General features: G+C 55.7%; 1 protein-coding gene across 1 annotated transcript in view; it reads right to left on the bottom strand.

Moving 5' to 3' along the window:
- The window catches only part of crtac1b (cartilage acidic protein 1b), a 288,806-nt gene that overhangs the window by 20,463 nt on the left and 255,624 nt on the right, over positions 1-12,719 (bottom strand). The window contains exons 10-11 of the mRNA XM_041209760.1: positions 2,616-2,716; positions 1,010-1,178 (exon numbers count right to left, since the gene is read on the bottom strand). Coding sequence (XP_041065694.1) covers positions 1,010-1,178; positions 2,616-2,716 — 270 coding nt within the window. The remainder of the gene's footprint in view (positions 1-1,009; positions 1,179-2,615; positions 2,717-12,719) is intronic.

The raw sequence follows: 12,719 nt of genomic DNA on the forward strand, positions 1-12,719 counted from the left end.
AAATGTAGCAAGAACTGGACAATATCCAGGTTTGGCCTGACAAGTGGCAAGTAACATTCATGCCACACAAGTGCCAGGCAATGACCATCTCCAACAAGATGAGAAGCTAACAATCGCCCCTTGACATTCAATGGCATTAGCATCACTGAATCCCCCAACATCAACATCCTGGGGGATACCATCGACCAGAAACTGAACTAGACTAGCCATATAAATACTGTGGCTATAAGAGCAGGTCAGAGGCTGGGAACTCTGCAGTGAATAACTCACCTCCTGACTCCTCAAAGTCTGTCTACTATCTAAAAGGTACAAGTCAGGAGTGTGATGGAATACTCTCCATTTGCCTGGATGAATGCAGCTCCAACAACACTCAAGAAGCTCAACACCATCCAGGACAAGCCACCTAGAAGGACAAGGGCAGCAAATAGATGGGAACACCACCACCTGCAAGTTCCCCTCTAAGTCACTCACTATCCTAACTTGGAAATATATCGCTGTGCCTTCACTGTCGCTGGGTCAAAATCCTGTAACTCCCTCCCTAACAGCACTGTGGGTGTACCTACACCACACGGACTGCAGCAGTTCAAGAAGGCAGCTCACCACCACCTTCTCAAGGGCAATTAGGGATGGGCAACTAAGGCTGGCCAAGCCACCAATAGCCACATCCTGTGAAAGAATAAAAACAACGTATAGGACACTGCAGTACAGAGGAGACCATTCAGTCATTGAGTCTGTGCCAACTCTTTCAAAGAGCAATCTAGTTAGTCCCATCCCCCCAACCACCCATCTCACTACCCCATGCCACGCCCAATAACCTTGAAAGGGGGTTGGACTGAAAAGTTCTGCCAACTCAAAGCTGCCCAGATGTGTGGTCCTTTGGTGTATCCTTCACCAGCTCTACAGCTGAACCTCATCCCCACTCCTGCCACTCCCAGAGAAATTCAGAACCCCCTCGCTTGAGAAAGAGCTCATTGGAATACAACGGGAATTAGATTTTGCTGCTACGTACCCAATCCAAAGTGTGCCACCGGCTCCATTTCACAGAGGTACCCAGAGCCTCCATCAATAATGCGGAGGTGAGGCCCAGTTCTCCTCGTGTACAGCACCACCTTCGCCCCACGGGCAAACGCACCAAACCTGGTCCGAGGGATGACTCTCAACCAATTGTTGTCAGAACCCTTTAAAAAAACCCAGACAGAAGAGTGGTTACAGATTCTGCTTCTATCTCCTCTCTTCCCCTGCCCTCATGTTGATGTGGATCGCCGATCACCATTTCTGCTAAGGTATGGTTCAGTATCCAGTGACCAGCCTGACACAAATCGAACAGGAGCGTGTGGCTGCTTTATGATTGGTGGATTGGTGGGCCTCTTTGGATCGGTTGGTCAAATGCATTCCTTGTTGCCACACTTGGCAGACACCCTCTCCTGAATCACAGTGTCCCATGTCAAAAATCATAGGACTAGAGCACCTTGGGGCATTGAGTTTTGGGAGGCAACTCGCTCTCATAAGCTGCATTCAGCTGGTAGAGGGTGCCAATGAGACAGATGCACCAACACCAATCTTCCCTTCTTCTGATCATAGGGGCCGTTGGGTCAGGATGTCCCTGGCTCCTATTTGGTAGACACTGGAGACCTATGTATCCAGCAAAGAAATGAAGGAGAAACTCAGGCCATCAGTGTGGGTTCACGCTGTGATCTTGGAGATGAATGGGCCCGGCTCCAACCCTTGTTTCTCAAGTGGAACTCGCTACCACAGGTTGAAGCGAATAGTATAGCATTGAGGGGAAGCTGGTCAGGCACATGTGGAGAAGGGAAGAGAGGGCTACGATGCAGATTTAGATGAGGAAAAACGGGAGGGGACTCGGGTGGAGTATAAACACAGGTATGGAATAGTTGGGCCGAATGGCCCACTTCTGTGCCCTATATCCTTTCTAATCATTAGTAATTCTGCTGCAGCTACATCAATTGTGGTTTGATTAAAGGATGGATTCAAATTGAAGCCACCTGCAGGACAACAGCCATTTATTTCCCCAGGAGGTAAAGGTTAGGAATTAACAGCAGAGGCCCGGTTTGCTGGGTTGAAGGTCCATTATTCACTGATTTCGAGGGGTTTACTCAGCACTCCAGGGGTGGGGGAGGGGCTGGAACAGTGCCTGAGGTAAGCATTACTCCAATGCTTCCGTGCCAATGAGGCGAATTGGAGTGATCAGAATACCTCCTAGCCCACTGTGCAGCTGGACGATTGGCCATCTACCGATACGCCTGGAGAGAGAGAGAGAGAGAGGCCATGGCCAGCCCTTGAACTGCTGTTGAGTGAGGAACAGAAGGCGTCCTGGGGACAGGCCTAAGGTTCCGGCCTGAGTTGCTTTTGTAAAGGGCTCAGCTCCCACCTCAGTCCAATCAGAAGCTCCATCGGAAGGCTCCAGTCTACAGGGCACGAGTCTCCGCTGTGTTTGAATTTCCTGCTGTCTACCTCAGCACTAGGCCCTGTCTTAACAAGGGGCCTTTACACGTGGGAGGGATGGAGTTGACCTGGCATGTTAAGTGGTGAAGGGTGTTGGTGGGGGTGGGGTGGACAAAAAAAAGTCCTACCCTAGTAAGAGCAGAGGCACATACCTGGATTACTTTAAAGACAGAAAGAGGCTGTGCCCGGGACTCTCCATGAGAAATGATGAGATCCAGCATCCCATCACCATCAAAATCAGTAGCAACAGCACCTGGGAATGATAGCATAGTGACCATGTTACTGGGCTAGTAATCCTGAGAGCGGGACTAATGACTGGAGACATGAGTCCAAACCCCACCATGGCAGATTGAATTAATACATCTGGAATAAAACACTAGTTTCATTAACAGCAACCATGAAACCATTGGATTGTTATAACCTCTCCAGGGGGAGATGCGGTCATGTCACTGGGCTAGGAAACCAGAGGCCTGGCCTAATGCTCCGGTGACAAGGGTTCAAATCTTGTCGATGAATTGAAATTAAATTAAAAAAAAAATAAAAAGCATGGAAAGCTCATCTCATAAACGTTGACCATGAATTTACCATTGATTGCTGTAAAAAAACCCATCCGGTTCAAGAATGTCCCTTAGGGAAGGAAATCTGCTCTCCTTATCCGGTCTGGCCTACATGTGACTCTCAACTGGCCTCTGAAATGGCCTAGCAAGACGCTCAGTTAAAGGGCAATTAGGGATGTTGGCCTTGCCAGGGATGTCCACATTCCGTGAAAGAATAAAAAAATCTTACAGCTTTAGTACCAGGGTGAAGCAGAATGTGCCCAGCGAAGACATTATATTGGGCTACCTCACTGTGCTCCCACCCTCAGCCACAGGAGAAGGGCGTTGAAACACATTGCCAATGTTGAAAACTGTCACGTCGGGGGAGGTGGGGGGGCGGTGTGTGGGTGGGTTGGGGGGGAACCTTTGGGGAGGGAAGTAAGGGGTTCGAGACTGTTAAAGAATATGTCTCGGCAATGAATTCCCGTTCAGGATAGAAGAGTCATTTCCAATCAGTAGGGAATCTTGTGCTTTAGTCTGTGACCATCGACTTAACCGAAGCTGCATAGTGCCACCTACAGCCCAATCAGAAGGAAGGAAGAGTTTGTACTTTCTACTGTACCCCACCCAAACGCTTCATGGCCAATTCATTGCTTCATTTAAAGAGCGGTTGCTGTGCTTCAGGCAAACACAGCGCCCAATCTGTGCACAGCAAGATCCCACAGATGGTGACGCTAAACAGGGAGTAGGAAGGGTTTTCATTTTTATAGCACCTTCAAACCTCAGGACGTTTCAACGTGCTCTACAGCCAGTGAAGTGCTTTTGAAGGTCATCACTGTTAGAATGTAGGAAATGCAGAAGTCAATTTACACACAGGAAGCTCCCACAATCAAACACATGATAATGGCCAGATAATCCTTTTTAACAATGTTGACTGAGGGATAAATATTGGCCCCAGGACACCAAGGATAACTCCCCTGCTCTTCATGACAAGGGTTCCTTCATTTGACATGTGAGGACAGATAGGGCCTCAGTTTAATGCCCCTTGCAAAAAGCAGGAGTTCAAACCATCCCCTTAGAACTGACCCTCTGACAGTGCAGCACTCCCTCTGTACTGACCCTCTGACAGTGCGGCATTCCCTCTGTACTGACCCTCCGACAGTGCAGAATTTCCCCTGTACTGACCCTCTGACAGTGCAACACTCCCTCTGTACTGACCCTCTGACAATGCAGCACTCCCCCAGTACTGCCCCTTTGACAGTACAGCACTCCCCCAGTACTGACTCTCTGATAGTGTGGCATCCCTCAAGTACTGCCCCTTTGACAGTGCAGCACTCCCCGAGATCTGGCTCTCCAACAGTGCAGCACTCCCCCAGTACTGACTCTCTGACAGTGCAGCAGTCCCCAGTACTGGCTCTCCGACAGTGCAGCACTCCCCCTGAACTTTCTTTCCGTCAGTGCAGCACTCCCCCTGAACTGTCTCTCCGTCAGTGCAGCAGTCCCCCAGTACTGACTCTCTGACAGTGCAGCAGTCCCCAGTACTGGCTCTCCGACAGTGCAGCACTCCCCCTGAACTTTCTCTCCGTCAGTGCAGCACTCCCCCTGAACTGTCTCTCCGTCAGTGCAGCAGTCCCCCAGTACTGACTCTCTGACAGTGCAGCAGTCCCCAGTACTGACTCTCTGACAGTGCAGCAGTCCCCAGTACTGGCTCTCCGACAGTGCAGCACTCCCCCAGTACTGACTCTCTGGCAGTGCAGCACTCCCCCTGAACTGTCACTCCGTCAGTGCAGCACTCCCCCAGTACTGACTCTCTGGCAGTGCAGCACTCCCCCTGAACTGTCTCTCCGTCAGTGCAGCACTCCCCCAGTACTGGCTCTCCGACAGTGCAGCACTCCCCCTGAACTGTCTCTCCGTCAGTGCAGCACTCCCCCAGTACTGGCTCTCCGACAGTGCAGCACTCCCCCTGAACTGTCTCTCCGTCAGTGCAGCACTCCCCCTGAACTGTCTCTCCGTCAGTGCAGCACTCACCCTGAACTTTCTCTCCGTCAGTGCAGCACTCACCCTGAACTTTCTCTCCGTCAGTGCAGCACTCCCCCTGAACTGTCTCTCCGTCAGTGTAGCACTCCCCCTGAACTGTCTCTCCGTCAGTGCAGCACTCCCCCTGAACTGTCTCTCCGTCAGTGCAGCACTCCCCCTGAACTGTCTCTCCGTCAGTGCAGCACTCCCCCTGAACTGTCTCTCCGTCAGTGCAGCACTCCCCCAGTACTGTCTCTCCGTCAGTGCAGCACTCCCCCAGTACTGTCTCTCTGGCAGTGCAGCACTCCCCCAGTACTGTCTCTCCGACAGTGCAGCACTCCCCCAGTACTGACTCTCTGGCAGTGCAGCACTCCCCCTGAACTGTCTCTCCGTCAGTGCAGCACTCCCCCAGTACTGACTCTCGGACAGTGCCGCACTCCCCCAGTACTGACTCTCTGGCAGTGCAGCACTCCCCCAGTACTGGCTCTCCGACAGTGCAGCACTCCCCCAGTACTGACTCTCTGTCAGTGCAGCACTCCCCCAGTACTGACTCTCTGGCAGTGCAGCACTCCCCCTGAACTGTCTCTCCGTCAGTGCAGCACTCCCCCAGTACTGACTCTCCGTCAGTGCAGCACTCCCCCAGTACTGACTCTCCGACAGTGCAGCACTCCCCCAGTACTGTCTCTCCGTCAGTGCAGCACTCCCCCAGTACTGACTCTCTGGCAGTGCAGCACTCCCCCTGAACTGTCTCTCCGTCAGTGCAGCACTCCCCCTGAACTGTCTCTCCGTCAGTGCAGCACTCCCCCTGAACTGTCTCTCCGTCAGTGCAGCACTCCCCCAGTACTGTCTCTCCGTCAGTGCAGCACTCCCCCAGTACTGTCTCTCTGGCAGTGCAGCACTCACCCAGTACTGTCTCTCCGACAGTGCAGCACTCCCCCAGTACTGACTCTCTGGCAGTGCAGCACTCCCCCTGAACTGTCTCTCCGTCAGTGCAGCACTCCCCCAGTACTGACTCTCCGACAGTGCAGCACTCCCCCAGTACTGACTCTCTGGCAGTGCAGCACTCCCCCAGTACTGACTCTCCGACAGTGCAGCACTCCCCCAGTACTGGCTCTCCGACAGTGCAGCACTCCCCCAGTACTGACTCTCCGTCAGTGCAGCACTCCCCCAGTACTGACTCTCTGGCAGTGCAGCACTCCCCCTGAACTGTCTCTCCGTCAGTGCAGCACTCCCCCAGTACTGACTCTCCGTCAGTGCAGCACTCCCCCAGTACTGACTCTCCGACAGTGCAGCACTCCCCCAGTACTGACTCTCCGTCAGTGCAGCACTCCCCCAGTACTGTCTCTCCGTCAGTGCAGCACTCCCCCAGTACTGACTCTCTGGCAGTGCAGCACTCCCCCTGAACTGTCTCTCCGTCAGTGTAGCACTCCCCCTGAACTGTCTCTCCGTCAGTGCAGCACTCCCCCTGAACTGTCTCTCCGTCAGTGCAGCACTCCCCCTGAACTGTCTCTCCGTCAGTGCAGCACTCCCCCTGAACTGTCTCTCCGTCAGTGCAGCACTCCCCCAGTACTGTCTCTCCGTCAGTGCAGCACTCCCCCAGTACTGTCTCTCTGGCAGTGCAGCACTCCCCCAGTACTGTCTCTCCGACAGTGCAGCACTCCCCCAGTACTGACTCTCTGGCAGTGCAGCACTCCCCCTGAACTGTCTCTCCGTCAGTGCAGCACTCCCCCAGTACTGACTCTCGGACAGTGCCGCACTCCCCCAGTACTGACTCTCTGGCAGTGCAGCACTCCCCCAGTACTGGCTCTCCGACAGTGCAGCACTCCCCCAGTACTGACTCTCCGTCAGTGCAGCACTCCCCCAGTACTGACTCTCTGGCAGTGCAGCACTCCCCCTGAACTGTCTCTCCGTCAGTGCAGCACTCCCCCAGTACTGGCTCTCCGACAGTGCAGCACTCCCCCTGAACTGTCTCTCCGTCAGTGCAGCACTCCCCCAGTACTGGCTCTCCGACAGTGCAGCACTCCCCCTGAACTGTCTCTCCGTCAGTGCAGCACTCCCCCTGAACTGTCTCTCCGTCAGTGCAGCACTCACCCTGAACTTTCTCTCCGTCAGTGCAGCACTCACCCTGAACTTTCTCTCCGTCAGTGCAGCACTCCCCCTGAACTGTCTCTCCGTCAGTGTAGCACTCCCCCTGAACTGTCTCTCCGTCAGTGCAGCACTCCCCCTGAACTGTCTCTCCGTCAGTGCAGCACTCCCCCTGAACTGTCTCTCCGTCAGTGCAGCACTCCCCCTGAACTGTCTCTCCGTCAGTGCAGCACTCCCCCAGTACTGTCTCTCCGTCAGTGCAGCACTCCCCCAGTACTGTCTCTCTGGCAGTGCAGCACTCCCCCAGTACTGTCTCTCCGACAGTGCAGCACTCCCCCAGTACTGACTCTCTGGCAGTGCAGCACTCCCCCTGAACTGTCTCTCCGTCAGTGCAGCACTCCCCCAGTACTGACTCTCGGACAGTGCCGCACTCCCCCAGTACTGACTCTCTGGCAGTGCAGCACTCCCCCAGTACTGGCTCTCCGACAGTGCAGCACTCCCCCAGTACTGACTCTCTGTCAGTGCAGCACTCCCCCAGTACTGACTCTCTGGCAGTGCAGCACTCCCCCTGAACTGTCTCTCCGTCAGTGCAGCACTCCCCCAGTACTGACTCTCCGTCAGTGCAGCACTCCCCCAGTACTGACTCTCCGACAGTGCAGCACTCCCCCAGTACTGTCTCTCCGTCAGTGCAGCACTCCCCCAGTACTGACTCTCTGGCAGTGCAGCACTCCCCCTGAACTGTCTCTCCGTCAGTGCAGCACTCCCCCTGAACTGTCTCTCCGTCAGTGCAGCACTCCCCCTGAACTGTCTCTCCGTCAGTGCAGCACTCCCCCAGTACTGTCTCTCCGTCAGTGCAGCACTCCCCCAGTACTGTCTCTCTGGCAGTGCAGCACTCACCCAGTACTGTCTCTCCGACAGTGCAGCACTCCCCCAGTACTGACTCTCTGGCAGTGCAGCACTCCCCCTGAACTGTCTCTCCGTCAGTGCAGCACTCCCCCAGTACTGACTCTCCGACAGTGCAGCACTCCCCCAGTACTGACTCTCTGGCAGTGCAGCACTCCCCCAGTACTGACTCTCCGACAGTGCAGCACTCCCCCAGTACTGGCTCTCCGACAGTGCAGCACTCCCCCAGTACTGACTCTCCGTCAGTGCAGCACTCCCCCAGTACTGACTCTCTGGCAGTGCAGCACTCCCCCTGAACTGTCTCTCCGTCAGTGCAGCACTCCCCCAGTACTGACTCTCCGTCAGTGCAGCACTCCCCCAGTACTGACTCTCCGACAGTGCAGCACTCCCCCAGTACTGACTCTCCGTCAGTGCAGCACTCCCCCAGTACTGTCTCTCCGTCAGTGCAGCACTCCCCCAGTACTGACTCTCTGGCAGTGCAGCACTCCCCCTGAACTGTCTCTCCGTCAGTGTAGCACTCCCCCTAAACTGTCTCTCCGTCAGTGCAGCACTCCCCCTGAACTGTCTCTCCGTCAGTGCAGCACTCCCCCTGAACTGTCTCTCCGTCAGTGCAGCACTCCCCCTGAACTGTCTCTCCGTCAGTGCAGCACTCCCCCAGTACTGTCTCTCCGTCAGTGCAGCACTCCCCCAGTACTGTCTCTCTGGCAGTGCAGCACTCCCCCAGTACTGTCTCTCCGACAGTGCAGCACTCCCCCAGTACTGACTCTCTGGCAGTGCAGCACTCCCCCTGAACTGTCTCTCCGTCAGTGCAGCACTCCCCCAGTACTGACTCTCGGACAGTGCCGCACTCCCCCAGTACTGACTCTCTGGCAGTGCAGCACTCCCCCAGTACTGGCTCTCCGACAGTGCAGCACTCCCCCAGTACTGACTCTCCGTCAGTGCAGCACTCCCCCAGTACTGACTCTCTGGCAGTGCAGCACTCCCCCTGAACTGTCTCTCCGTCAGTGCAGCACTCCCCCAGTACTGACTCTCCGTCAGTGCAGCACTCCCCCAGTACTGACTCTCCGACAGTGCAGCACTCCCCCAGTACTGACTCTCCGTCAGTGCAGCACTCCCCCAGTACTGTCTCTCCGTCAGTGCAGCACTCCCCCAGTACTGACTCTCTGGCAGTGCAGCACTCCCCCTGAACTGTCTCTCCGTCAGTGCAGCACTCCCCCTGAACTGTCTCTCCGTCAGTGCAGCACTCCCCCTGAACTGTCTCTCCGTCAATGCAGCACTCCCCCAGTACTGTCTCTCCGTCAGTGCAGCACTCCCCCAGTACTGTCTCTCTGGCAGTGCAGCACTCCCCCAGTACTGTCTCTCCGACAGTGCAGCACTCCCCCAGTACTGACTCTCTGGCAGTGCAGCACTCCCCCTGAACTGTCTCTCCGTCAGTGCAGCACTCCCCCAGTACTGACTCTCCGACAGTGCAGCACTCCCCCAGTACTGACTCTCTGGCAGTGCAGCACTCCCCCAGTACTGACTCTCCGACAGTGCAGCACTCCCCCAGTACTGGCTCTCCGACAGTGCAGCACTCCCCCAGTACTGACTCTCCGTCAGTGCAGCACTCCCCCAGTACTGACTCTCTGGCAGTGCAGCACTCCCCCTGAACTGTCTCTCCGTCAGTGCAGCACTCCCCCAGTACTGACTCTCCGTCAGTGCAGCACTCCCCCAGTACTGACTCTCCGACAGTGCAGCACTCCCCCAGTACTGACTCTCCGTCAGTGCAGCACTCCCCCAGTACTGTCTCTCCGTCAGTGCAGCACTCCCCCAGTACTGACTCTCTGGCAGTGCAGCACTCCCCCTGAACTGTCTCTCCGACAGTGCAGCACTCCCCCTGAACTGTCTCTCCGTCAGTGCAGCACTCCCCCAGTACTGACTCTCTGGCAGTGCAGCACTCCCCCAGTACTGTCTCTCCGTCAGTGCAGCACTCCCCCAGTACTGTCTCTCCGTCAGTGCAGCACTCCCCCAGTACTGACTCTCTGGCAGTGCAGCACTCCCCCAGTACTGTCTCTCCGTCAGTGCAGCACTCCCCCAGTACTGTCTCTCCGTCAGTGCAGCACTCCCCCTGAACTGTCTCTCCGTCAGTGCAGCACTCCCCCAGTACTGACACTCCGTCAGTGCAGCACTCCCCCAGTACTGTCTCTCCGTCAGTGCAGCACTCCCCCTGAACTGTCTCTCCGTCAGTGCAGCACTCCCTCAGTACTGACTCTCTGGCAGTGCAGCACTCCATCAGTACTGACTCTCTGACAGTGCAGCACTCCCCCTGAACTGTCTCTCCGTCAGTGCAGCACTCCCTCAGTACTGACTCTCTGGCAGTGCAGCACTCCCCCAGTACTGACTCTCTGGCAGTGCAGCACTCCCCCAGTACTGACTCTCTGGCAGTGCAGCACTCCCTTACTACTTCCCCTTTGACAGTGCAGCACTCCCTCAATACTGGCCTGCCGACAGTGCAGCACTCCCTCGGTACTGCCCCTTGGACAGTGCAGCACTCCCCCTGAACTGTCTCTCCGTCAGTGCAGCACTCCCCCAGTACTGACTCTCCGTCAGTGCAGCACTCCCCCAGTACTGTCTCTCCGTCAGTGCAGCACTCCCCCAGTACTGTCTCTCCGTCAGTGCAGCACTCCCCCTGAACTGTCTCTCCGTCAGTGCAGCACTCCCCCTGAACTGTCTCTCCGTCAGTGCAGCACTCCCCCAGTACTGACTCTCTGGCAGTGCAGCACTCCCCCAGTACTGACTCTCCGACAGTGCAGCACTCCCCCAGTACTGACTCTCTGGCAGTGCAGCACTCCCCCAGTACTGACTCTCTGACAGTGCAGCAGTCCCCCAGTACTGACTCTCCGTCAGTGCAGCACTCCCCCAGTACTGACTCTCTGGCAGTGCAGCACTCCCCCAGTACTGTCTCTCTGACAGTGCAGCAGTCCCCCAGTACTGACTCTCCGACAGTGCAGCACTCCCCCTGAACTGTCTCTCTGGCAGTGCAGCACTCCCCCTGAACTGTCTCTCCGTCAGTGCAGCACTCCCCCAGTACTGACTCTCTGGCAGTGCAGCACTCCCCCAGTACTGTCTCTCTGACAGTGCAGCAGTCCCCCAGTACTGACTCTCCGACAGTGCAGCACTCCCCCTGAACTGTCTCTCTGGCAGTGCAGCACTCCCCCTGAACTGTCTCTCCGTCAGTGCAGCACTCCCCCAGTACTGACTCTCTGGCAGTGCAGCACCCCCCCAGTACTGACTCTCTGGCAGTGCAGCACTCCCCCAGTACTGACTCTCTGGCAGTGCAGCACTCCCCCAGTACTGTCTCTCTGGCAGTGCAGCACTCCCCCAGTACTGACTGTCTGGCAGTGCAGCACTCCCCCAGTACTGTCTCTCTGACAGTGCAGCACTCCCCCAGTACTGACTCTCTGGCAGTGCAGCACTCCCCCAGTACTGTCTCTCTGACAGTGCAGCACTCCCCCAGTACTGACTCTCTGGCAGTGCAGCACTCCCCCAGTACTGACTCTCTGACAGTGCAGCACTCCCCCAGTACTGTCTCTCTGACAGTGCAGCACTCCCTCAGTACTGACTCTCTGACAGTGCAGCACTCCCCCAGTGCTGACTCTCTGGCAGTGCAGCACTCCCCCAGTACTGACTCTCTGGCAGTGCAGCACCCCCCCAGTACTGACTCTCTGGCAGTGCAGCACTCCCCCAGTACTGTCTCTCTGACAGTGCAGCACTCCCCCAGTACTGACTCTCTGGCAGTGCAGCACTCCCCCAGTACTGTCTCTCTGACAGTGCAGCACTCCCCCAGTACTGACTCTCTGGCAGTGCAGCACTCCCCCAGTACTGACTCTTTGACAGTGCAGCACTCCCCCAGTACTGTCTCTCTGACAGTGCAGCACTCCCCCAGTACTGACTCTCTGACAGTGCAGCACTCCCCCAGTACTGACTCTCTGGCAGTGCAGCACTCCCTCAATATTGGCCTGCCGACAGTGCAGCACTCCCTCGGTACTGCCCCTTGGACAGTGCAGCACTCCCTCAGTACTGCACTGGAGTGTCAGCCTAGATTTTCTGTTCTAGTATCTGAAACAGGATACTAAACTCACGACGTACTGACCTTAGAGGTGAAAGTGCTAACCACTCAGCCACTAACCATGACATTACTTCCTCTACAGTCTGCACTTAATAATGTTTCTTTACTCTGGTTTTATTTACACCTGTAGGGCTCAGTATTTCGACAGGTTCTGCCCAGAGGCCCTTGGTGGTGGCAGGATCGAACAATCCCAGCTCTGGCAGAGGCAGCCTGTTCGAAAGCATGACTCCCTGGTACCCGCACCCCTTCAGAAACAAAATATAAACAAAGGGAAAGGAAGGGAACTTGCTTTTCTATAGTGCGTCTCAGGATCTCAGGACATCAAAACGCTTCACAGCCAATGAAGTGCTTTTGAAATATAGTCACTGTCCTAATTCAGTAAATGAGGCAGCCAATTTGCACACAGCAAGCTCCCACAAACAGCAGTCTGGTAGTGACTGGATAACCTGTTTTGAATCTTGCAGCATTGGTTCAGGGATGTATCTTGGCCAGGGCATCAGGGAGAACTTCCCCACACCTCTTCATAAATAATGGCCGTGGGATTTTTTTTATCCATCGAGCTGGCAGGCAGGGCCTCTTCTTTTAAAGCCTCAACCAGTCAGCGGAAC

Source organism: Carcharodon carcharias, chromosome 17 (genome assembly GCF_017639515.1).
Source record: "Carcharodon carcharias isolate sCarCar2 chromosome 17, sCarCar2.pri, whole genome shotgun sequence".
Taxonomy (NCBI): Eukaryota; Metazoa; Chordata; class Chondrichthyes; order Lamniformes; family Lamnidae; genus Carcharodon; species Carcharodon carcharias.